The 24,483-nt window shown below is 34.9% G+C and overlaps 1 protein-coding gene across 4 annotated transcripts in view; it reads left to right on the top strand.

Moving 5' to 3' along the window:
• Positions 1 to 22,808, top strand: part of LOC109793144 (FH protein interacting protein FIP2) — a 43,591-nt gene extending 20,783 nt beyond the window's left edge. Inside the window, exons 6-9 of one of the 4 annotated variants that reach the window (XR_014428625.1) lie at positions 770 to 829; positions 1,916 to 1,996; positions 20,487 to 21,452; positions 22,369 to 22,808. Coding sequence is in view for 3 of the 4 variants with exons in the window: in XM_083062493.1 (XP_082918619.1) it covers positions 770 to 829; positions 1,916 to 1,996; positions 22,369 to 22,422 (195 nt within the window). In the remaining variant the exon portion in view is untranslated. The remainder of the gene's footprint in view (positions 1 to 769; positions 830 to 1,915; positions 1,997 to 20,486; positions 21,453 to 22,368) is intronic. The other 3 variants (XM_083062493.1, XM_083062497.1, XM_083062500.1) reach the window with 3 other exon arrangements.
• Positions 22,809 to 24,483: the final 1,675 nt, after the last annotated feature.

Genomic DNA, 24,483 nt, shown 5'->3' with positions numbered 1-24,483 from the left:
GGATGGACAAAATGTTGAGAACAAATGTTTGTTGCAATAATAGAAATCTTAAAAAGGATTAAGAAACAACTATATGATGAGACTCCAGCTGATGTTTCAATTGCTGAAACAGTTTTCTCCAACACTCCAACTCTCCAACTCTTGACTCCATCTGTGCTGGTGGGTTCTCGGAAATACAGCAGGTCGGACCAAAATTGATAGATTCTTAATGAGAGGAAGAAAAAACAGAACAAGAAGCCAAAAAAGGAATTCAGTGTTTTATTCCTCTGCTAAGGGAAATATCCCTTCTCTCAACTGTTTCCAGTTATAACAATAATAATCATTAATCAACCCTCTCTCTTAACACCACACAGTGCTATTTAAAGCTTTTGAAACCCACCCTCATTTCCCAAGTCCCTACACTACCTTCTGCACTACATTTTTAATAATGGATCTTGGGTCATTTCTATTAACGGGCCTTGGGTCTCTGCGCCTAGCAGATATATAATCACGTATGCACTCCTGTACTTAGTTAATTTACACAAAGCATCGTTATGACTTTTGACCTTTTAAATCAATAAAACTTGTTTATAAATCAATCAAGTGTTGACTTGACCTTTTTAATTGTTAATTGTATAGTGGCAATGAAAGTTTTATTTATAATATATTTTACTGGACAGATAATTTTGATTTCAAGAGATGGGTTGTAGCTTGATGCAAGCAGATTTAGTGTTATGTCTTGAATAAAAGTCTGTGATGGCTAATTAGTTAGTGTCTTTTAACTTCACAGAATGCAGATCTTACTAATGCCAATCTAGAGGGGGCAGTCCTAGAAGGAGCAAATTTAAAGGTAAAATACTTATGACCTATTTGGGTTCATATAATAGTTTCACAGATGCTTAACACAAAAAAAGGATAAGATGAGTTCTGCATTATTTTCTTAAAAAGAAACACTATGAAGAATATTTATGCATTATCTTCTTTATCTTTTAACACACACTTAATACATATTAAGTTTCAGAGAAACTGATCAACTAAGATTTATAATGTTAAAAATGAATTTCATTTCTTCTGAAACTGATTACAAATGTCCTTTTTTATTGATGCAGTAGACTCTGACTAACCTAGAGTTAGTTAAAGTTACAGATGGAATTGATGATGCTGTCTAATAACATCAAAATTACTAATTAGTTAGAAAGTGACTGCTAAAGCTAATGAACTACTTCTGTACAATATAAAAAGTAAAAAAGAACAAGTAAAATCTTATAGAGTAAAACTACTCTAATAATACTCCTCCCCGAGACTCTCACTGATGTTGAATAACTTTGTAGAGTATTGAATAACATAAATACGTACAAGCTGAAGTTTGGGGAATTATGCTACGCATCATACATGTATCATTGCTAAACATATAAGCATGCATGTGTATATTATTTAGAGTAAATTATTGAGCTTCTTTAGTGCAATGATTAGGTTGCATACTTGTGATATGTTGTCATGGGTTCTTATGATAGAAACAGTCTCTTCTATCACAGATGCAAGGCTCTGTACCTGTGACACTAGACCCCTCATGATAGGAGTCTTGTGCATTGGCTGCCACTTTTATGTGGATTTGTCTTGAGCTTTTATAAAATTACAGAAAAACCTCCTTTATGTTTCAAATTACATTGACCTCTCTTCCAACAAAACATTAAGGGCGGCTATGTTAAGAATGGGATGTCTTTGTTATTCTGAAAACATGAAGAGAGGTTTTATATTGAGATTTAAAATAATGGAGGTGTAATTTTAAAACAAGGTTGTAATTTTATTAAACATATGGGTATGTTGGTTTAATTTACTATCAATTTTCAATTCATTTTTTCTTGATCGAATAATATTATGGCTTTGCAAAATGTTGTTATCATATTTAGTTTGAAATTAATTCCCCATTTCTCAGGGTGCTAAACTGAACAATGCCAACTTGAAGGGTGCAAACCTTCGACGAGCCTATCTTTGTCTTGTCAATCTTCGAGATACAGTATGCTACTTAGCTGCAATTTTCTAGTTCTTTTTAATTTTTTATGTAAATAGGAAAATATATCATTATTGTATAGCTGAAAATTAGAGACTACAACTGTTATTTGTTTACTTAGTTATATCATTATTGATTATAAAAAAAGCACTGCATGTGTGTTAGTACACACATTTCAGCAAAACTAATATGGTATCCAAAGTTCAGGCCTTTTTTTTCCATTCTCATTTTCCCCCACTGCAGTGTGCCCCTTTTTGTGTACACAGTACCATAAGACACACTTGAAAAAGAAGAATAATTTTATTATTATTATTCATACGTATTACATTTTCCTTATACCTATTTGTAACAATCTAATCCTCTAAAATAAGGAAATAAAGAAAAATATTCTGAAAAATATCCTAGAAGATTCTATAGATATTTTCTCTAATAAGGAAGATTTTTCCTCTAATTACAACACTCCCCCTCAAGTTGGTAAATGAATATCAATCATTCCCAACTTGCCTACAAGATCTTGAAATCTACCCTGAGGGAGCCCTTTTGTAAAAATATCTGCTATCTGAAGTTCTGTAGGAACATGAGTTGTAATCACAAAGCCTCTGTCTAGATTATCTTTGATGAAATGTCTGTCAATCTCAATGTGTTTGGTCCTATCATGTTGTACTGGATTATGGGCAATGCTCATGGCAGACTTATTGTCACAGTATAGTTGCACGGGGTTGTCTACCTTGACTTTAAGGTCATCCAAAATGATTTTCATCCAGAGTCCTTCACACATTCCTTGAGCAAGGGCTCGAAATTCAGCTTCTGCACTAGAACGAGATACTCTATCTTGCTTTTTGCTCCTCCACGTTACGAGACTATCTCCAAGAAACATACAATACCCAGAAGTAGATTTTCTGTCAGTAATAGAACCTGCATAGTCAGCATCAGTATATATTTTCATAGTCAATTTATCTTCCCTTTTGAACAATAACCCCTTTCCTGGACTTGACTTCAAGTACTGGAGAATTTTGTCAACTGCTTGCATGTGTCTCTCTCTTGGATCATGCATAAATTGGCTCACTACACTAACTGCATAAGCAATGTCTGGTCTTGTGTGTGATAGATAAATCAATTTTCCTACCAATCTCTGATATTGGGCCTTCTCTACAGGAGCACTTTCTTCACTTCCAATTCTGTGATTTTGTTTTATAGGAACTGTTGAGGTTCTACATCCCAGCTTCCCTGTTTCTTTGAGGAGATCAAGTACATATTTCCTTTGGGAGATGAAAATTCCATTTTTGGAATAAGCAACCTCTATTCCAAGAAAATACTTGAGTTTTCCTAGGTGTTTCATTTCAAATTGGGCTGCCAATTTTTCTTTTAATGCCAATTTTTCTGTTTCATCATCTCCTGCAATAATCATATCATCCACATAGACAAGCAATAGAGTGAGTTTACCTGTAGAAGAGTGTTTTATGAATAGAGTATGATCTCCTTGGCTTTGTCTGTATCCCAAGGAAACCATTACTTTTGTAAATCTTCCAAACCATGCTCTAGGGGATTGCTTAAGACCATACAATGCTTTCTTTAGGAGGCATACCTTGTTTTTTTCATTTTTCACTTCAAAACCTGGGGGAATCTCCATGTACACTTCCTCTTCTAGATTTCCATGAAGAAAGACATTTTTCACATCCAACTGGTGTAAGTCCCAACCAAAATGAGCAGCCAAAGCGAGAACAACTCGAACTGTATTCATCTTTGCCACTGGGGCAAACGTCTCCTCATAGTCAATCCCATAAGTTTGGGTATAGCCTTTTGCCACCAATCTAGCTTTATATCTTTCTATTGTCCCATCTGCCTTATGTTTCACTGTGAATATCCATCTACACCCTACTGCCTTCTTGTCTCTTGGCTTATCAACAATCTTCCAAGTTGAATTTCTTTCTAATGCATTCATCTCTTCTTTCATGGCTTGAGTCCAATGTTCAAGTTTCATGGCCTCTTGGACTGAGGTAGGAATTTTTGTGGCATCAATGGCAGCAATAAAGCTTCTGTGCTTATCAGAGAGATTGTTAGTGCAAACATACTGAGAAATAGGATATTTAGCACATGATCTTCTTTCCTTTCTCAATGCAATGGGTAAGTCTTCAGTAATACTTACCTCCTCACTGTTATCTTCAGGGATCCTCATCTCCGGATTAGACAATTTTTCTTGCTCGAGAGTTGAAGTGGGTTGTTTTCTTCTTTCATATTTTTTGCCGAAAAAATTGTCTTCCTCTTCTTCTGCTTCTTCCTCATTGTGGACCATGGTAGCTTCATTGCTTAGATCTTGGGCATCTTGCAAAGACAAATATGGTAATGACAAGAAGGAGAGCTCCTCCACTTCAAGTGCTTTCTCCCCCTGAAGTGGTGGACTGGCATAAAAGGATTGTGTTTCCTGAAAGGTTACATCCATGGTGATAAAGACGCGACGACTCTAAGGATGATAACATTTGTACCCTTTTTTATTATAAGGATACCCAATAAAGACACATTTAAGAGCTTTGGGATCTAATTTACTACGATTAGGATGATGAGAGTGAACAAAAACAGTACATCCAAAGACTCGACTAGGTAGACTCGATATTAGAGGGCAAGAGGGAACAAAAGACAATAGAGACTCTATAGGACTAATGCCATTTAAGATACGGGTGGGTAACCTGTTGATGAGATATGTGGCAGTTAACACAGCTTCTCCCCAGTAATTTTTTGGAACAGACATTTGAAAAAGAAGAGCTCTAGTTACTTCTAGAAGATGACGATTCTTTCTTTCTGCAACCCCGTTTTGTTGAGGGGTGTTTACACATGTTAGTTCATGAACAATACCATTATGAGACAAAAAATTGATAAATTCATGATTCACATATTCAGTACCATTATCAGACCTGATTCTTTTGATATTTTTTCCAAATTGATTTTGGATTAGACGAAAAAAATTAACAAAGATTTGAAAAACTTCTGATTTATTTTTCATAAGGTATGTCCATGTGACACGAGTACAATCGTCAATAAAGGTAACAAACCATTTGGCTCCAGAAATAGATTCTACGACAGGTCCCCAAACATCAGAATGAATTAAATCAAATGGAGAAGTACTCTTTTTATTACTAATAGGATAGGATGCACGATGGTGTTTTGATAATTGACAAATATCACAATTAAAAGACTCAACTGACTCCTCGATAAACAAATGAGGAAATAAGGACTTGATAAGGTTGAATGAAGGATGCCCAAGCCTTTTATGATGTAGCCATATTTGGGAATTTGCCCACGTCTCAGATGTAGCTTGTTGACTCATGATTTTTATTTTGTTTTGGTCATCGGATTCCAACAGATACAACCCACTCTGCTCTTTAGCAGTTAAAATTGTCTTCCCCGTAGCAAGGTCCTGAAAAACACAATAAGTCGAGAAAAAAGTTACTGAACAATTTAAATCTTTTGTGAGCTTTTGCATAGAAATAAGATTATTGGCTAATTGTGGAACATGTAAAACATCCTTTAATACAATAGATGATTCCAAACTTATATTCCCAGAGCTGCATATGGGTACACCTTGACCATTTGCAACTGTAATAAGTTGTTCTCTATTCCTTTGAATATATGATTTGAAGATCATACGAAAAGGTGTCATATGATCAGTTGCTCCTGAATCAAGAATCCAAATACCTTGAGACACAGGACCCACAATATGGAGAGAACTCTTACCTTTCATGGACAGAGTACATGGTCCAGAGGGCTTACTTATTGATTCAATCATTCCTTTCAAACGATCTAGTTCCTCTTTAAAAGCTTTCATCTCAAAAAATTTGATGGTAGTAACTTAATGGATTGATTCTGCGACTCTGTATGTGGCTACAACAATGAGTGAGCCGTGGAACGGACTTAGGAGGCTCTTGCAACCAGTTCTGTGACAGTAGCGGCGAGTGGGCCTCGTCGGAGCTAGGAGCGTGGGACGTCACCAGAAAAAGGAACAAAACTCAACTCAGATCTATCAAATTTGCGCCAAATGGGACGTCACTGACCCGTGGAATGGATTCAGAAGGCTCCGGCGACAATTTCTGTGGCGGCGGCGGCGAGTGGGTCTCGCCGGAGCTAGGCGCGTGGGCTACACGCACCGGCGACGGTCACGGAGCGTGGCGGCGTTTTTTCCGAAACGAATTCCGCCGTTGTATTCGCCGGAGTTGGGCGCACCTTTCTGCCCTATCAACGACCCCAACGGCTTCGGTGGCAGCCGCAGTGGCCGAACAGCGGCGGCGGTGGCTACTGTTTTCAGCGGAAACGAAGCTCCCAAGATCGGGAGCTCTGATACCAACTTGAAAAAGAAGAATAATTTTATTATTATTATTCATACGTATTACATTTTCCTTATACCTATTTGTAACAATCTAATCCCCTAAAATAAGGAAATAAGGAAAAATATTCTGAAAAATATCTTAGAAGATTCTATAGATATTTTCTCTAATTAGGAAGATTTTTCCTCTAATTACAACAGTCACTTCTGGCCTCCTTTAGCCATTGTTGAGTTGTCCTTCTCTGACACTACCATACCACCGGAGTTGCCACCCTTTGGTGTCTACTGTGCAATCTGTATCTCCTTTGTTTGCTGCCTCATGCGTCCCACTCTTTGGCGTGTAAAACTCATGTGCCTGCCACAGATTAGCACATCATGCCTTTTCTAGCCACTTCCATTGATTGACGACCCCTTTGCTACGCTTCTCTACTTTCAATGACCTTGCCCAATCTTCTTTAACTCCCCTTTTCATGGCTTTTCATGATTCCTCTTCTGATTCCAGATCTGTCATGACCTTTAACAATGTACAGTTGATCTCATGTGAAAACTTAATTGGTACCGAGGTTTAGGGTTTAAGATTTATGGCCACCACTGCCTAGTTGTGGTTCCCAGGTGAAGGTTGCATTGATCACTTGACAACCCAAGCCAAGGATATTCATACCACAAATCAAGCTCGTTGGCAGCAAATTGATGTCTCCTTATGCAGCGTCCTGTGGTTCTCCATAACCTTTATCCACAATACTAGGCTTATTTCACCTATTATGAGGTTTGGGTGAAGGCTGAGCAAATCTATTCCAATGATGTCCATTGTCTCTACAATGTTATAATTGCTTTGATGAATACAAAATAAGAGAACGTGGATATGTAAACCTATCTTGCAAAGAATTGTTTACAAGGTTATCGATAATGGTTAACGGTCTATGACGATGCGTTGAAAATCCTTTTTAAACATGTGGCAGACAAAAAAAAATGTATACAAAAAAAAATATGTATGTGCGTGTGGGTGGGTGTGTATATATATATATATACATATAAGTAAAAAATTACATAACAAGCATCAAAGATAAATTAAAAACAACAGAATATCAACTTAAATAGTTAAATATCATAACAACATTGCCATAATTCATTAAGTCTCAAACATAATAGATTAAAACACAACAAAAAGAGTAGAAAGACAACAAGAGTGTAAGACACATTTTGCTGATCTTTTCATCATCCTTCTCATCCTCATAATACTCCTCCTTTTTCTCAATGTAATCATTTTCCTCATTGAAAGTCAAAGTGGCATAGCCTTCAATTTCTCTTTCTGAATTGTCAAAATTAATATTTGGCAATTCTTCCTCTAACTCCTCACCAAAGTCTTCTGAATCTTCTTCAACAACTTGAACCATTTTTCCTTTCCTAGTTGAAGGCCCTCCATTGTCTCTTTTAGAAGCCTTTTGAGATGATGCTCCTTCCCCTTTTGGAGGTTGCTTCCTTTGTTTCTTACCTGGTGAAACCGTTTTCCTCATTAATATGACAACTTCACTCCTAAAATTTCTATTGCAACTTTAGAAGTGTGCAGCTCCAACATGGTTTTTTGCTCCACTCGTAGATCTCCCACCAACTTATTGATGCATGCATATAAGCTCTTTATAATCTCACTATCAAATTCCATCTGAGAGTTGTCATAAAACAACTCTGAATTCAAAAAATGACCAGTTGCATGTAATGGGCGATGAAGCTGAACATTCCATCTTTTATCAACAATTTCAAACACTGCTTTATATTTGGTCTCATTTTATTATAAGACTTCATAATATCTTCCTTTGCCTTGTCCATAGCTTCATATGTATAGCCCATAGCTGGCTTTTTCTCACCATCAACAAGCTTAAGTACTTTCACCAGAGAAGTCATGACTTCAGGTATATATAGATTCCTCCAAAAAGAAGGCATTAATACAATTTTACTTGTTTCTCTTCCTTTGACAAGTTGTCTGAATTTCACTCATTTGAAACAAACATCTTTCTTAAATTTGATTTTTCTTGGTGGACCCTCTCCAAGGAAAGAAGAGAGGTTGCAAATCAAGTCACTACATGTCTCACTAGCTTCCTTATGTTTGTATAAAATCTTAACAAACTTAAAGTGCTTGAATGACTAAATAAAGCCAACAAGAGGGATTGCCCATTGAATTGTCTTCTTAATATTGGGAAGCTTCCCAATGTCATCCAACATTAAATCTATGCAATGTGTTGCACATAGAGTCCAATAAATTCTGGGTCTTTTTTCATACAACATCTTGCCAGTAAGAACTTAGTTACTCCCATTGTCCGTGATTACTTGGACAACTTTTTCCCCTCCAATCCAATGTTGTTAAAATCGAGATTTTACTTAGGATCGGAAAGAGAGTGAAACACCGTAACTCGAGAATTGTAACTTGGATTGTAAGATCTTACATTCCTACTCAAGTTATTAAAATATAATACCCAAATTTGAAATAGAAATATATATATATTTGACAACTCCTAATAGAATTAGAAAGTTCATAAGTCACAAGACTTAATAACTAAAAACATAACAATTATAAATTCATATAAATCTTGCATTCTAGGACAGCATAAATTTCTTCTTGACAACCATCATCCATGTTATCTTCATTCTCATTAATGGCATTAGCATCTCCCACCATTCCAACTCCAGTTAATTCATCCTCTTCAATAGGAGGAACATCCAAATCGTCCACAAGTGCATCACTACCACCACTAGTTCCAATATCTTGTCCAACTTCAAGTATTTGAAAGGTCTTCCAATTAATTCAAGGAATTCAAATTTGAAATTCGATCATTTTACTGCACAATCCAATCATCATCGGAAGAAAGGTCTTCAATACCATAGTTTTTTTCTTTCCTAACTCGCTTGTTCAATTTGGAATTTGCCATGACATAAACTACATCATTCATGGTCTTTTGCAACAAACAATTCCTTTTCTTGGTATGGACCTAAATGAAAAATCAATTATCATATAATAGGAAGAAGGAAATGAAATACATTATATATACACAGATATACCATTTTAAATTAGAATTTTTACCCTTTCAAAGACACTCTAGTTGCGCTCACAGCCGGATGAACTACATGTCAAACTCAAAACCCGAGTTGCAAATTGTTGCAATTCTGGATGTTTATCTCCATAAGATTCCCACCAATCTGTTGAACTTTTGGTATTAAGAGCACGTTGAGCTATAGGATGACCAAAAAGGTCTTGTTTTTTTCGTGAAATCCTCAAGTTGGTCATCAATTTTTCCTATTATTTCAAAGTCTCCAACAATCTTTTCCATGCAATCAATGAATCCTTTCTTAACTTCCCAATCAACCTTAAAATTAGGAGCATAATGTAGTATAGGATTAAGGTAGTAACATGCAGCATGCAAAGGCCTATGTAATTGTTTGTCCCATCTTTGATCAATAATTTCCCATAAGGGAATGTAGCTACAATTGAAAAAAAAAAAAATAGTTTTCAACCAAAGTCTTAAGTCTATAATTTATAAAATGAAGCACATAGAATAAAAGATAATTACCTACTCTCATCTTCTCTAAAAGCATATTGTATCTTTTCTTTAGCTCAATCCATTTCTTCATAAATGAACCCCATGGCTGGCTTTTCATTTGAATCCACTAAGCGCAAAACTTTAACCAAGGGAAAAGCACCTCTCATACAATTCAGAACATTTTTCCAAAACTCCTTATTTGTAACCAAATTCTCTATAAACTTTCCATCCTTGGTCTTTGCTAATTGACTAGAAGTCCATTCTTTAGATGTAAACATTCTAGTTAATGGACCCTTATTCTCATTCAAGCATCCCAAGGTTAAGTAGGAAGTAGCAAAACGAGTCAAGCCAGGTCTAATCAAGTCACCCCCCTTAGTAAATTTATGCAATAAAGCAATAAGACTTATTCTACCATAGATGTATGATGTGATCCTTCTACCATAGTGGTATCTTTTTCTCAAAATCTTCAAGCATTAAGTCAATGCAATGAGCTGCACAAGGTGTCCAATACAACTTAGTCCTTTTCTTCATCAACATTTCCCCAACTGCCTTGTAATTTGCTGCATTGTCTGTTACAATATGAACAACATTTTCTTCCCCAACCTCTTCAACTACATCATCTAACATCTTGAAAATTTTGTCAGCTGTCTTGCATATCTTGGATGCATCAATAGACTTCAAAAAATTGTTCCAAGTGGACTATTTACTAAAAAATTTGATAGTCCTCCTCCTATCTGTCCATCCATCTGTCATTATTGTGCATCCAAATTTTTTCCAATAAGTTTTATGATCATTTAAAGAAAGATTGTTCATTTCGACATGATACTTTAAGTATTTCACCCTAATCTCATGGTAGGATGGTGGGTCAAATCCTAGACCGTGTCGAGCAACTGATTCAAGCATTTTCTTATATGCTTCACTATTGGCTGCATTAAAAGGGGTAACATTCAAATAAAAAAATAGAGCAATGTTCTGACATGCTTCCTCCCTCAAATCCTTCTTAAGGATCTTGTTGATTGTCATTTGGGAGCTAAGTTTTCTCTTGAAAAGATTTTGACTACCAATATCACCACCTTCCTATTGAACAACAAAACTACTACCTATTCTTCAATGTCATTGGATTTTTTTTGGAGATTTTGTTGTAATGATGAAATAATACCCAACATTTCTTTTTTAACATCTTCAAGAACTGATCTACATGCTCCAACATCTTTGGATGTTCCTGCTAAATGATGTTTCAAACGATAAACCCCTCCTGTAAATGTCTTTTCGCAAAATTTGCACTTGACTTTTCTTGCATCCCCATCAACAGAAACACAATATTTCCATGCCACATCAATTTTCATTCCAGCGGCATTTTTATGCAATTTTCGTGGTGGTTCATTTCCTTGAGTTCCTTCTCCTGATGCCATTTTTTCTTCAATAGTTTTAAACAAAAACTGATAAAAATAATAAATTAAATGAGAAAAAAATTAGTGAAGGAAGAAAAGAATTTAAAAAAGGAATTAATTGAATGAATATAAAAAAAGGTTGAATTATTCAATTATATCGATATTAAATTTAATAATAAAATTATATTTATTTAGGATTTAACATCAAAAAATAAAAAATGATTGAATTACTATATTTATTTAGGATTGAATTTTTTTAAAAATTAACATATTTCACTATTTTTTAAAATTCTTAAAAAAAATTATATAATGCTTAATTAATAAATAAAAAATAACAATACTTCAAAAGTAATACAATAGATATTTAAAAAATAAAAATTATTAATTTATAAATCTTAGATTTAATATATTTATAAAGCAAAAAGTTAAAGAAAAAATTATATAAATAAAAAGTAAATAAATTATTAATGGTAAGAGTGCAAACATTTATATTTTTAAATATGTTTAAAACTTAAAATTAAAAGAAAAGAAAGAAATTAAAATATATTTAAAACTTAAAAGTTAAAAAAAAAATACAACAGGTAATGTGTAGAACTATAAATGTAAAAAAAACAAAGGAAGATAATAAATATATAATTAAATCTTAAAAGAAAAAAGAAAATAATATAAGAAAGAAAAGAAGGGTCCAGAGAAACGCGCACAAAGCTTTCTTCTTCTTTTGTTGCGGTTCCGTCTTCCGTGTTTCTTCTTCCACCGCTTCCACTACCATACGGTTCTTCTGCCGCTGTCCTGCGTTCTTATTCTGCCGTACTGCGTTCTTCTTCTACTTCTACTGTGGAGAAGTGTTCTTCTTCTTCTGGTGTTGCGGAGTGTTCTTTTTCTTTTGTTGTGATGCAGTAATATACATAAGAATAAGAAATTAGGGTTTTTTCCGTTGAAGATCTGCAGGTGCGATCTGCCCAATATTTCTTTTTTTATTTTTTCGAATCGTGAAAGATCGAAGATCTCACAAATCACCCGGAAGATCGTGATTTTACTCCGATCTTATTCCACCCTGATTTTGCATCCGATTTAGCACAGAATTTTTCCACAAACCGTACAATCTCACAAGATTTTACGAGTTGGGTCGCGATTTTAACAACACTGCTCCAATCTCATCTACAATAGAATCAAGTAACTCAAATAACTTCTCTCTAGTTTCCACAAAATTAGACCCATCAATAGATTTGATGAACATTGTCCCTACAGAAGAGTTAACCAAAAAATTAGCCATGCATCTTTGCTTATCTGTCCAAGCATCTAATATGATGAAACACTCAAAGCTAGCCCATTGCTACCTTTGACTCTTCATCAAATTATTAGTATACTCTACCTCCTTTTGGAGAAGTGAAACTCTTATATCATGATAAGATGGAGGTCACAAATGTAGTCCAAAACATCCAATAGTTGTAAGCAACCATGTCATGGAAGCTCTCCAATTTGATCATGTTAAAAGATAATACAACCTGATACCAAAATCGGGCTATATATTGGTGGATCCTTGCTGTAGCTCCCTTGTCACAAGTCTCCCTTATACTTGTTTGCTTCAATTTTTCCTTGTTTCTTGCAATTGTTGTTTTCTGAAATTTACAAAAGAGGTTAATAGGTCCTTTTTTCATAGTGATCCTCTTCCTCTCATGGGAACCAAGTGTTTGAGCTTCTAATTATCTAAAATTCCCCAATTTCACTAACAAGAGTCACATCTTCCACTACTCTTTGTATTATCAGAAGTGGAAGAAATCATTCTTCTTATTTTATTCAAATGATTGGTCTAGTACATAAATAGGTAAAACAGGGAAATAAAAAAGGAAACAAATAATAGGAAATTCCTATAATTAAATAGGAATCCTTATAAATCAGTAACAACAATAAATAATAAATCATAGATCCTAATCCCTGAAATTCTGTAACATAATAATATCCCATAAATTAATCCCTGAAATTCTGCAACATAATAATATCCCATAAATTTTGGGATTTCTATCCAAGACTCCCCCTCAAGCTGGTGAATAGATGCTAGTCATTCCTAGCTTGCTAATATTAGACTCAAAATTTGACTTCAACAAAGCCTTTGTCAGCAGGTCTGCTTCTTGTAATTTGGTTGGAACATAATGTAGAGAAAATGTACCATTTTCCATTTCTGACTTGATGAAGTTTCTGTCAATTCTTACATGTTTCATCCTGTCATGTTGCACTGGGTTATGTACTATGTTTATGGCTGACTTGCTATCACTGTACAGTTTCACAGGCTCTTGAAAGGGAATAAATAAATCATGTAATAATCTTTTTATCCAAATCAGTTCACAAACTCCTTGAGCAATTGCTCTATATTCAGCCTCTGCACTGCTTCTTGCAACAACTGATTGTTTTTTACTTCTCCATGTCACTAGGTTTCCCCATACTTTTGTACAGTATCCTGTGGTAGATTTTGAATCTTCAATTGAACCTGCCCAATCAGCATCTGCAAAACACTCTACACTTCTATGTTCATTTTTTTTTAACAGTAATCCCTTTCCAGGAGTACTTTTGAGATAACGAAGAATTTGATTTACAGCATCCAAATGCCTCTTCCTAGGAGAATGCATAAATTGACTTACCACACTAACACTGTAGGCAATATCTGGTCTAGTGAGAGATAGGTAGATTAGTTTTCCTACAAGGCGTTGATATCTCTCCTTTTCAACTAGAGGATCATCTTCAATAATCTTGTGCTTCCAATTTCGATCTAGGGGAGTTGTTGCAGGTCTACACCCCAGTTTCCCTGTTTCTCGAAGCAAATCAAGAGTGTACTTCCTTTGTGAGATGAAAATACCTTTCTTGCTTCTAGCTATTTCCATCCCAAGAAAGTATTGAAGCTGCCCAAGATCTTTAACCTTGAATTCTGCTTGCAAACAACTTTTGAGATTGTCAATTTCTTGATTGTCATCACCTGTGATTACCATGTCATCTACATAGACAATAAGAATAGCCCTTCTTTCATCTTTGGATTTTTTTACAAAAAGGGTGTGGTCTGCTTGGCTTTGAACATAGCCAAGTTGTTTCATAGTAGTGCTGAATCTTGTGAACCAGGCCCTTGGGGACTGTTTCAGTCCATACAGGGACTTATTTAACTTGCACACAACATCATTATTTTCTCCTTCAAATCCAGGGGCCAATTTCATATAAACTTCCTCCTCCAACTTCCCATTCAAGAAAGCATTCTTCACATCTAATTGGTGTAGTTTCCAATCCAGATTTGCTGCAAGAGAAATGAGAATTCTAATAGAATTAAGTTTTGCAACTGGTGCAAATGTTTCTTCATAATCTATACCATGGGTTTGGGTATAGCCTTGGGCCACTAGCCTCGCCTTATACCTGTCTATCTTCCCATCTGCACCCATTTTTGTGGTAAATATCCATCTGCAGCCCACAACTTTCTTCTCCTTGGGCAGCTTGACAATATCCCAGGTCTTATTTTCTTCTAGTGCAGCCATTTCCTCTAGGACAACAGCTCTCCATTTTTCGTCTTTAAGAGCATCAAAGACAGTGTTTGGGATCTGAACTCTATCCAATTCTGTAACAAAAGCTCTATATCTCGGAGATAGGTTAGAATATGCGAGGAAATTTGATATAGAATGCTTTGTACAAGATCTAACTCCTTTTCGTAATGCAATAGGCAAGTCAAATTCATCCATAGTATCATTTTCAACATTAAGATTTTCAACTGCACAATTACCTTCAGTGTTACAGTCTATTGCTTCCACATGATTTGGCTCCAAGTCTGAAGATTGACCTTGCAAAGGAACATTATGTCTCCTAGTGTAGAATTTTGGAAAAAATTTGAACTCATTTTGAGTCCTCTTTTCTGATTCTCCCCCTTGACTGGTTATTGGTGTAGATTCTGTTTCAGATTCTTTTTGTATAGGTTCAGGTAAAGGAAGAGAAATTGGAAGAGAGATGGAAGGATCCCAATGATGAGGTTCAATCATATTCTCCCCCTGAAACGAATCATTGTGAAAGAAAGGTTGATTTTCAAGAAAAGTAATATCACATGATATGTAGAACCTTTTGGATTTTGGGCAGTAACATTTGTACCCTTTTTGTGTGGGAGAATAGCCAAGGAATATACATTTATGAGATTTTTTGGATCCAGTTTTCCTCTTGTAGGACTTGAGTTATGAACAAAGACTGTACACCCGAATATTTTTGGTTGAATAGACTCCAACATTCTGACTAAAGGAAAAAAACTTTTTAGACAGTTAAGAGGGGTTAAAAATTGGAGAGGTTTGGAGGGAAGACGATTGATAAGATAGGTAGCAGTTAACACAGCTTCTCCCCAAAAATGGTTGGGAACATTTGTGGTGAACATAAGAGAACGAGCAACCTCCAAAATGTGCCGATTTTTTCTTTCAGCAACCTCGTTTTGTTGCGGGGTATGATTGCAAGAACTTTGATGGAATATGCCATGTTCCTGTAGGTAACCATTAAGATCATTAGAGAAGTATTCCCGCCCATTATCAGTACGAAGGATGTGAATTGAGGAGCCAAAAATATTGGTGACAAGTTTATGAAACTGTTTAAAGGTTGTGCTAGCTTCAGATTTTTCTTTCAAGAGGTACACCCAACACACACGAGTATGGTCATCTATAAAGGTGATAAACCATCTAGCTCCATTTATGTTAGGAATTCGAGAAGGACCCCATATGTCACTATGAATGAGGTGGAAGGGTTGTGATGGTTGATAGGGATGAGAGGGATAATTAGTTCGAGATTGTTTTGCAAGAATGCAATGTTCACACCTAAAAGAAGAAATATTTTTATTGATGAATAAATCTGGATACAAGTGTTTCAAATAATTGAAATTAGGGTGACCAAGACGGTTGTGCCATAGAAAAACATTTGAATCTGACACGGTTGATAGGGAGATGGTTTGAGGAGAATCCGACTTTGATGGTGAATTAGATACAAAGTACAGACCATTATGTTCCTTAGCACTGCCAATCATCATCCCCGAAGACAAATCCTGAAAAATACAGTGAGAAGGGTAAAAAATTATTGCACAATGTAGATCTTTAGTCAATTTACTGGCAGATATGAGACTGTATTTTAATTCAGGAACATAAAGGACAGATTTTAGTTTTAGTCCTGACAGATTTAAGTCACCAGTACCAGCTACCATTGATGAATTACCGTCAGCTACTGTAATAGTAACACCTTTATTAGCTTTCTTGTATGATGTAAAGTCAGCCAATGACCCTGTCATATGGTCAGTAGCTCCGGAATCTAGGATCCATTCTCCTGTATTTTCTTGTCTAGACAAGAAAGAAAACTGACCATTACCTTTGTGAGCAATGTTTGCTATAGAGTTTGCTGGTGCAGAAGCTTCAGGTTTGAGTTGAGAGAGTAGGTTCTTTAGCATATCCATTTGCTCATCAAAAAAAATAGCAGAACATTGCTTCTTTAAATCTGCAGAAGATTCAGCAACATTAACAGAGGCAGCAGTTTTGCGTTGACTTCTAGGTTTCCAATCTGCAGGTTTTCCATGAATGAGCCAGCATGTCTCCTTGGTGTGGTAAGGTTTTTGGCAATGATCACACCATGTCTTGGCCTCTTTAGGACGGATAGTCTTTAGATCATTTTTTCGAGACACAAGAGCTGAGTTTAGATGAGGATCCTCAATTGTAGGATTGTTTTGCAACATCACTTTCCTCCTACTTTCTTCTCTTCTAACCATGGCAAAGGCTTCCTTGAGAGTTGGTAGTGGTTTGAGGCCAAGGATCCGTCCCCTAACTTCATCTAATTCTTTTGTAAGTCCCTGAAGAAAATCAAATACCCTTTCTTTTTCCAGCATTTGGTCATACAACAATTTATCCTCAGAACATTTCCATGAAACAATATAGAACAAGTCCATTTCTTGCCATAACTCTACCAACATATTAAAATACTCGGTTACAGATTTGTTACCTTGTTGAGTATTACGCAAAGTTGACCTTATTTCAAAGCATTGGGCTGAGTTTTGGAGGTCTGAGTACATCTCCTGAACAGTGGTCCATATTTCATGGGCAGTTTTGCAGAAAAGGTAAGTTCTGCCAATTTTAAGTTCCATTGAATTTATCAACCAAGCCATGACAATGGAGTTCTCTGCATCCCAGTTACTGTAGGAAGGATCAGTCATTGGTGGAGCTGCAGAAGTCCCTGTAAGATAGCCCATTTTTCCTTTCCCTTTGATGACAAGAAGGACCGACTGGTACCATTCTCGGAAGTTTAACCCATTTAATTTGTGTTGGGTTATTTGAATTGAGGGGTTTAGGTCAATAGGTTGGAAGGATGAAGCCATATGGGCTGGGTTGTTTAGGTTTCTGTTGGAAGGCGAAATATTTTCTGGTGTGAATGGTTGTGTGGGTGGCACATCAGCCATGAAACTTTATTGAATTTTCATCTAAGATGAAGAAGAATTGGCTCTTGATACCATATTATCAGAAGTGGAAGAAGTCATTCTTCTTATTTTATTCAAATGATTGGTCTAGTACATAAATGGGTAAAACAGGGAAATAAAAAAGGAAACAAATAATAGGAAATTCCTATAATTAAATAGGAATCCCTATAAATCAGTAACAACAATAAATAATAAATCATAGATCCTAATCCCTGAAATTCTGTAACATAATAATATCCCATAAATTAATCCCTGAAATTCTGCAACATAATAATATCCCATAAATTTTGGGATTTCTATCCAACACTTTGGCATGACTTACTCTCTTTCATCTTTTTATTTTCTTTCAATTACCCGCAACTCATCTATAACCTCTTTCGAACAACTTTGGAAAGGGGCAACATTTCCCTTCTTTTGTATTAGATGTTGCTTTCCTCTAGTAATTCCCCTTTTCATAATTTTTTGACAATAATTACAAAAAATTTCATTGATATCATTCTCTTTGGTAGGATGACAATGTTTCTATCCTATGTCTATCCTCTAAATAGAGTTTGAGAATGTGACTTTGGTTTGGATTGCTAGACATTGTCCTAAAAATAAGAATAAGAACAATAATAAAATAGGAATTCAATGTTAATCTTAGAATTTAGAACAAAATAGGAACTTAAATTGGACCCAATTGGTAGAAGTCAGATTAAACACACAAAAAATGTTAATGCAAATGCATTGAAAGGAAGAAGTAGGAAAACATGAAGGAAGAATTAAGAAAAAAAAGGAGAGAATGAAAAAGTAAGCATCAACAAGTAGATGAAGAATAAATGAAGGAAGAAGTAGGATTAAAAATGGAAGAAAAAAAAATTGTGTTTGTTAGAGTGTTGGGCCACTGCGGTTCAGGTTGCCAGCTGGAAAGGTGAATAGGGAGTGGTGGTCGATGTTGAATGAAGGTGATTGGAGAGGTTTACGTAGCTAGGGTTTGCATGAGTATTGTTTGTGTTTTGTGAGGGCGATTACGGATAGAGATCAAAGTGAGTCAAGTAAAAAGCCTAAGGGCTCACTCCATTTGGGCCTGGGTTGAAGCCTAAGAACAAGTTTTTTCAAAAAAAAAAAAAACATCACGACTACCATGGCCACCATAAAACTTCACGATGCAATGGCCATGGCGGGTGCTATGGTAGATATGGTAGATGATGCCATAAATTGCCATATAATGGATGGCGAATAGCGATGAACCCAAAATTCGCCCCACCATAGCTTTTTAACGATGTTATAACCATTTTTTGACAACATTGGCTGTTTAGCGCCATTTGGTACACAAGCCTCCAAGCCTTTAGTCTAAAGGAAGAAAAGGCTTAACAAATGAGGTAGGTTTAGTCGAACACTTGTTGGGATGCCGTCAAAGATCATTTGATGTTTGATGAATATAGATTGTCACATCTAGGTTCCTTCCCCTTGTAGATGCATATTGTTTTAGGGTTATCGTGTGTCAAGAAAGGGAGAAGATGTTGCTTCACATCCTTACCTCAAAAGGTGAAACAATGTGTTACATGTAATTCATAATGATTTGATGGTTTACATCAGTTTTCACATTTGGGCTTTCAAGCCCTTCCCTTGATGTAACTAGAGGACCCATGATTTGACCAAATCACTTCACCTTAAAAGATCATCTCATATCAAGTACTAAGATTTCCAAGAACCTTCCACTTTAAGAGTCTTCCCTTTTGCAAGTTGAGTACCTATTAAGTATGAATGCCTATTATTTCATTATGACTTAGTCATACTTTGTGGGAGTCCAATTGTTTCGATAACCTGGGAATGTTAGGTTGGGAGGTTCGATCAACAGGTAAACCTTCCTCCAAGGGTTTGTCAACATCAACTTCCTTTTCTTATAGCTTGGCTTCTCCAATTTGTGACCAAGGCTTTCCTGCTAATAATCCAACCTCAATCAAATGCTCTTGTGGTGAAAGTTGATAATCTTGAAGATAGTGTCGAAATTTCCTTGTCCGAATATGATTAGGTGAAGAGGAGGTGATTTTGTATTTCTTGAAGTATACCTTAAATTCAATGGCGCAAACCTTTGTCGATACAAGATATAATTGAGTTAGCAAAAGGTGATTGCATGAAGGTGCAACGATGTACCAATTGGGAGCATGTATGCTAAGAAGTAGAACATAACGAGATGTGTTTTTTCTATGTCTATGACTGCATCTTCTAAAGTCTACAAGTTTTACACCCCTTTGTCTCATTCACAATGAGTTTCCTTTCGGTGTTGAATGTGGTATTGACATTATTCTATCCCAACAATTAGGCTTACCTCCAAGCTTTCGATTTGTATGTTGGCTTCTTAGCATTGAACCTGCCCCAACACTTTTTCTCCATTTTTATAACACCCGTTTGGGAGATAGGTTTGGATGGTTGCTATTTATAAGTTAGTCTAACCTTAAACTCCTTGAACCCTACACTAATTCGTTCAAAGGATTCAAAGGGGGTTTCTTGAATGTCTTACCCAACCAAACCAAGAAAGCACATTTCCTTACCCTGGAGGTAATTATATATAAAAATTTCCATTCTATTGGATATAGGTCCCCCAAAAAAATACAATGATTGAACGATAGAGTTGATCAGAAAGGTGGTCAAACACTTGTTGGTTGTAAAGCAACTCCTCGTCTACTATTGACTAAAACATTGTGTCTATAACACTTTCCCTTACTCCTCGGGCTGATGTGGATTGCAAGTTTTTGTTTCTTTTTCTTTTCAACTTGTCTGCTTGTATTCTAATAGCCTCATTTCTTTTCCATATTTTTGTAAGTTTGATGGTTCCGTAAGAGTTTCATAATCTTCATGTGGAGATGGTAAAGAAGGATAGAAAAGCTTGAGAAGATGTTGCCACCGTTGGGAACCCTGTTGGAGGAATGCAATACAATCAGAACTACAACATGTTCCTCTCGTTTGTCCACACCAAAAGAAACAACACAAAAGTCATCGAGAAAAGGTCAGAAGGTCGTTAGGCATGCCCCCAACATACTAGGCCCGGTGAAGCTGACACCTTCACCAACATTTCTGATCCTCCAACTCCAAACAACCTCCTTACTCCGATAGTTTATGGGGAGGGTTTTTTTGGCCAAGGTTTTAATCCTTTGGTCCTGTCATTTTACAATAAAGATCTTTGTATACAAGGGGTTCTTGAAGCTAGTTTGGCTTCCTTTTGTGAGCTTTATTCTCGTGCTTGGGTGATTCCCTAGTTTTTAGGGTTCAAATTGACTAAGGTAGAGAGTTGAGGAGAGGAAATCAAGAATTAAAAGGACCTTGAGTTGTCTTCGACATCTCTACGGGAAGCTTTGCAAGTGAATGAAGGGCTTGCCGATGACATTGTTAACCTTCAAAGCAAAGTTATGTCTTAAAGAAAAAGAAGCCAAATTTAATGATCAATGTCCAGCTGCTGAAGAGGCTAACCACAAGCTTTCATGAGAGATGACTGTGCTAAAGGATTCTTTGGCTCAAGTTAACAAAGAATGAGATGAAGGAAGGACCAGAAGACTTGGTGCTAAGAACCTGGTTGAAGAGGCAAAGGTTCTGGTTTATACTGAACATGTGGTTAGGTTTGACAAGGTTGTCTTCCCGGCCATGCTTCTTTGCAACTTGAGTGATATGTCAAGTTTTGACATTGACAAGGATGTTTACCAAGGGAAGTTGGTGGATGTGGATTCAATTTCTTGGCCTACAGTTGATGAGGAAACTTTGAGAACCCATTCCGGCAATGCTGCTGTTGAAACTGGTAGGGAAAATGAAGAAAATGTTGATCTTTATTACTTTTGTATTCTTGGACTGGTGGTGCCCCTTTTTTCACTTTTATACTTTTTGAATTGAATATATTTTCTAGCATTTTATTTTTGTGGTATCTCGGCATGGGAAGGCATTCGGCCTTCATATGTAATGGTATCTCAACCCCGTGTAGGGTATCCAAACTTACTGGGTATGGGGTATTTTCCATTGTGGAGAGGTGTTGAGCCCCATCAGATATGGGTCCTGACTTGCTATTTTCAAATTCAAATGTTCATTTATATGATGGGAATGGGGAATATTTGTGGTGTATTTGTTTGTGCTACTGCTGCCAATAATTGGTGGATCCCCTTGCAGTTTAAAGCAATTAATTTCAAAAATGTAGTTGGAACTGAAGTGAAGTGAACTGAACTCATGCATTTCAGTTCAAGTATGTTATTCAAGTGTGTTCCACAGACTATTCACATATGGTTGAACCAGATTGTAACCCTGCAAAACCGGAGGTCGTTCTGTATTGTTCAAAGTATGAATAAAGTAAATCACGTAGCATGGAGAACTCCTATATAATTTGTTGTTTCCTACATAAAACTATTAATCGGAGCCAAAAGTACATAAAAGTTAGGCAATTAAATGAGAAGGTTGATAAATACCTTGTCGGCTCAGATTTGAGGTTTTCAATCCCTTTTGTTTTAATGCTCCTTTTGTTTATTTATGTTTTAAAACATGTGGAATTTTTTATTAGAGAAAAAATGCATATTCTTGGTTTTTGGTGTTTTCATGTGTCATTTAGATAATTGGTGCCAAAGGAAAGAGTGGTGGAAAAATAATGGCAAGTGTTTTTATTTCTTCTATTCTAACTGTGATAACTGATAAGCCATCACAATTTCTTTGTTCCATTTTATATTACTCAGCACTTGGAAGGTGCGAAGCTTGATGGTGCCAATTTGCTCGGGGCAATCAGATAATACTTGTGCTGACGATGAAAAAATTGGGAAGTGACTATATGGTTATAGAATGTCAATACTTAGAATGTCAATACTAGACAAGTGAACCTGGGAAGTTATAAATTATCCTTTGTTTGACAGTAATTAATAGTGCTGCTCTTGAAGTTGCTCAACGGGCATTGATTTGTGCTTGTGCTGATGATCTTCTCCAACTTGCTGCTGATGTTGTGAGAGAAGCCGTTAAGGCTGTTCTTGTTCATATTTTGTATTGATTGGGTGGTTTGTTGCTTTTCTAATGTATCTAGCAAATTAAAATTTGAATGTTACTATTTATATTATTTTAATAATCTTGTGTAGAGCACATGGTTGATAAAACCTCGTAATAATGAGTGTGATTAGCATGGTCACGTGCTGGGACGGATGCAGTCATATCACTGTGGGCGCAGATGCCCTTACTAAAATTTTACACTTATTTATTTTTATATATATTATTTACTTTTTATAATATATATAAAAATTATATTTTAATTTATTACAAAAAATTGTTAAATAATGACATACATTTATAGAGATATAATATTTATTACTAAAATTGTTTTTACATATACTAAAGATATAATATATGTTGAAATATTATTAAAAAAGTAAATATACACTATAATAATACTTTTTGTGAGTATATGTAACAATTTTTGCAATGATTATTTTTATATCTAATATGTTAAAATATATTAATATTGCATTTATATTTTATTTTATCGCGTAATTTTTTTATTTTATGACAAAATTGTCTTAACTTTTTATTTATTTATCATTATTATGATAATATACTTTAATTTTTTACTTAAAAATTTATTACTTCTTTATTCATTAAAGATGTCACAATTTAATTTACAAATATAGGTTATTTTTTAATTTTAATTTTAATTTTTAATCTTTTTGATTTTGTATATTTACATTATGTGTTAGTAGAAGATGATCCAAATTAAGAAGAATAAGAGTAATTATTACACAAAATTTTTATTTATTTTTTTACTTAAACATATTTAATAAAAAAAATAGGTATTATCATAAAATACTTTTGTTTTAAATGAATGTAAAAATTTAGAAAAGATACAAAAGAAAATAAATAATAATTATATTATCTTTATCTTAATAATTTATACCATTTTGTTTCTCTAAAATTAAATAAATCACTAAAAATTACAACATGACACTTAAATGTAATATCAGACAGAAAAAAATGAATAATTGTCATTCTACTTATGAAAAAATAGGTATCTTAAATTTTTATCACAAATATATATTTTTTTAAATTATTATATTTTTAATAAAAAATTATAAAATATTTTATTGCCCCCACTTAACAATTTTTCTGGATTCATCACTGGTCACGTGTGAGTAAGTTTTCTTTCGGTTAATTTTGTGGATTTGTAGATATCATTATTCATTAACTCCATATTTTATTCTTTTTAAAAAAATGGGAATATATTGTAGAGGATGGGAGAGGAATGATTTCCTCTGTCTTTGAGAACGGTGTAGAATCAAATGGAATAGGTTTTACTTAGAGGTGTCAAAATGGGCCAATTCAGTCCATATGAAATGACCTACCTCAAGTATGGGACAACTCAACCTGACCCATTTTATATTTACTTAGTTATTTTTTGCCCGGTTTGACCCACTATGAGTTGGTGGGTTATACAGACGAGTCCACCAACCCATAAAAAAATTAAAAAAAAAAGAATTAATAAATTATTTTTACCAACTTCTAATCTTATGCAACTTCCTCTCTTATATATTAAAAATTAAAAAATATTTAAAATAAAGAGAGTCAATATAAATAGATAAAATAATCATAAAAGTTTTGATGTTTTATCATAGAAAACTATAATAATAGTCATGAAATTAAGTAATTAAGTACATCAAATCATGAGCAAAATATTCATCAACATTAAACTTAATTAGAGTCTTGAAAAAAATATCAATAACAATTTCTTCTCTTTTAATATCCACTTTATCTCTATCTACAATAAAAAGAAAAAAAAAGTGTTAACACGAGCTATTATAAAAAATAAATAAGAA

Source organism: Cajanus cajan, chromosome 1 (assembly GCF_000230855.2).
Source record: "Cajanus cajan strain Asha chromosome 1, NIPB_CcT2T_4, whole genome shotgun sequence".
In the NCBI taxonomy this organism is placed as follows: Eukaryota; Viridiplantae; Streptophyta; class Magnoliopsida; order Fabales; family Fabaceae; genus Cajanus; species Cajanus cajan.
The sequence above is the reverse complement of the archived record's forward strand: the minus strand, read 5'-3'. Positions and strand labels throughout refer to the sequence as shown.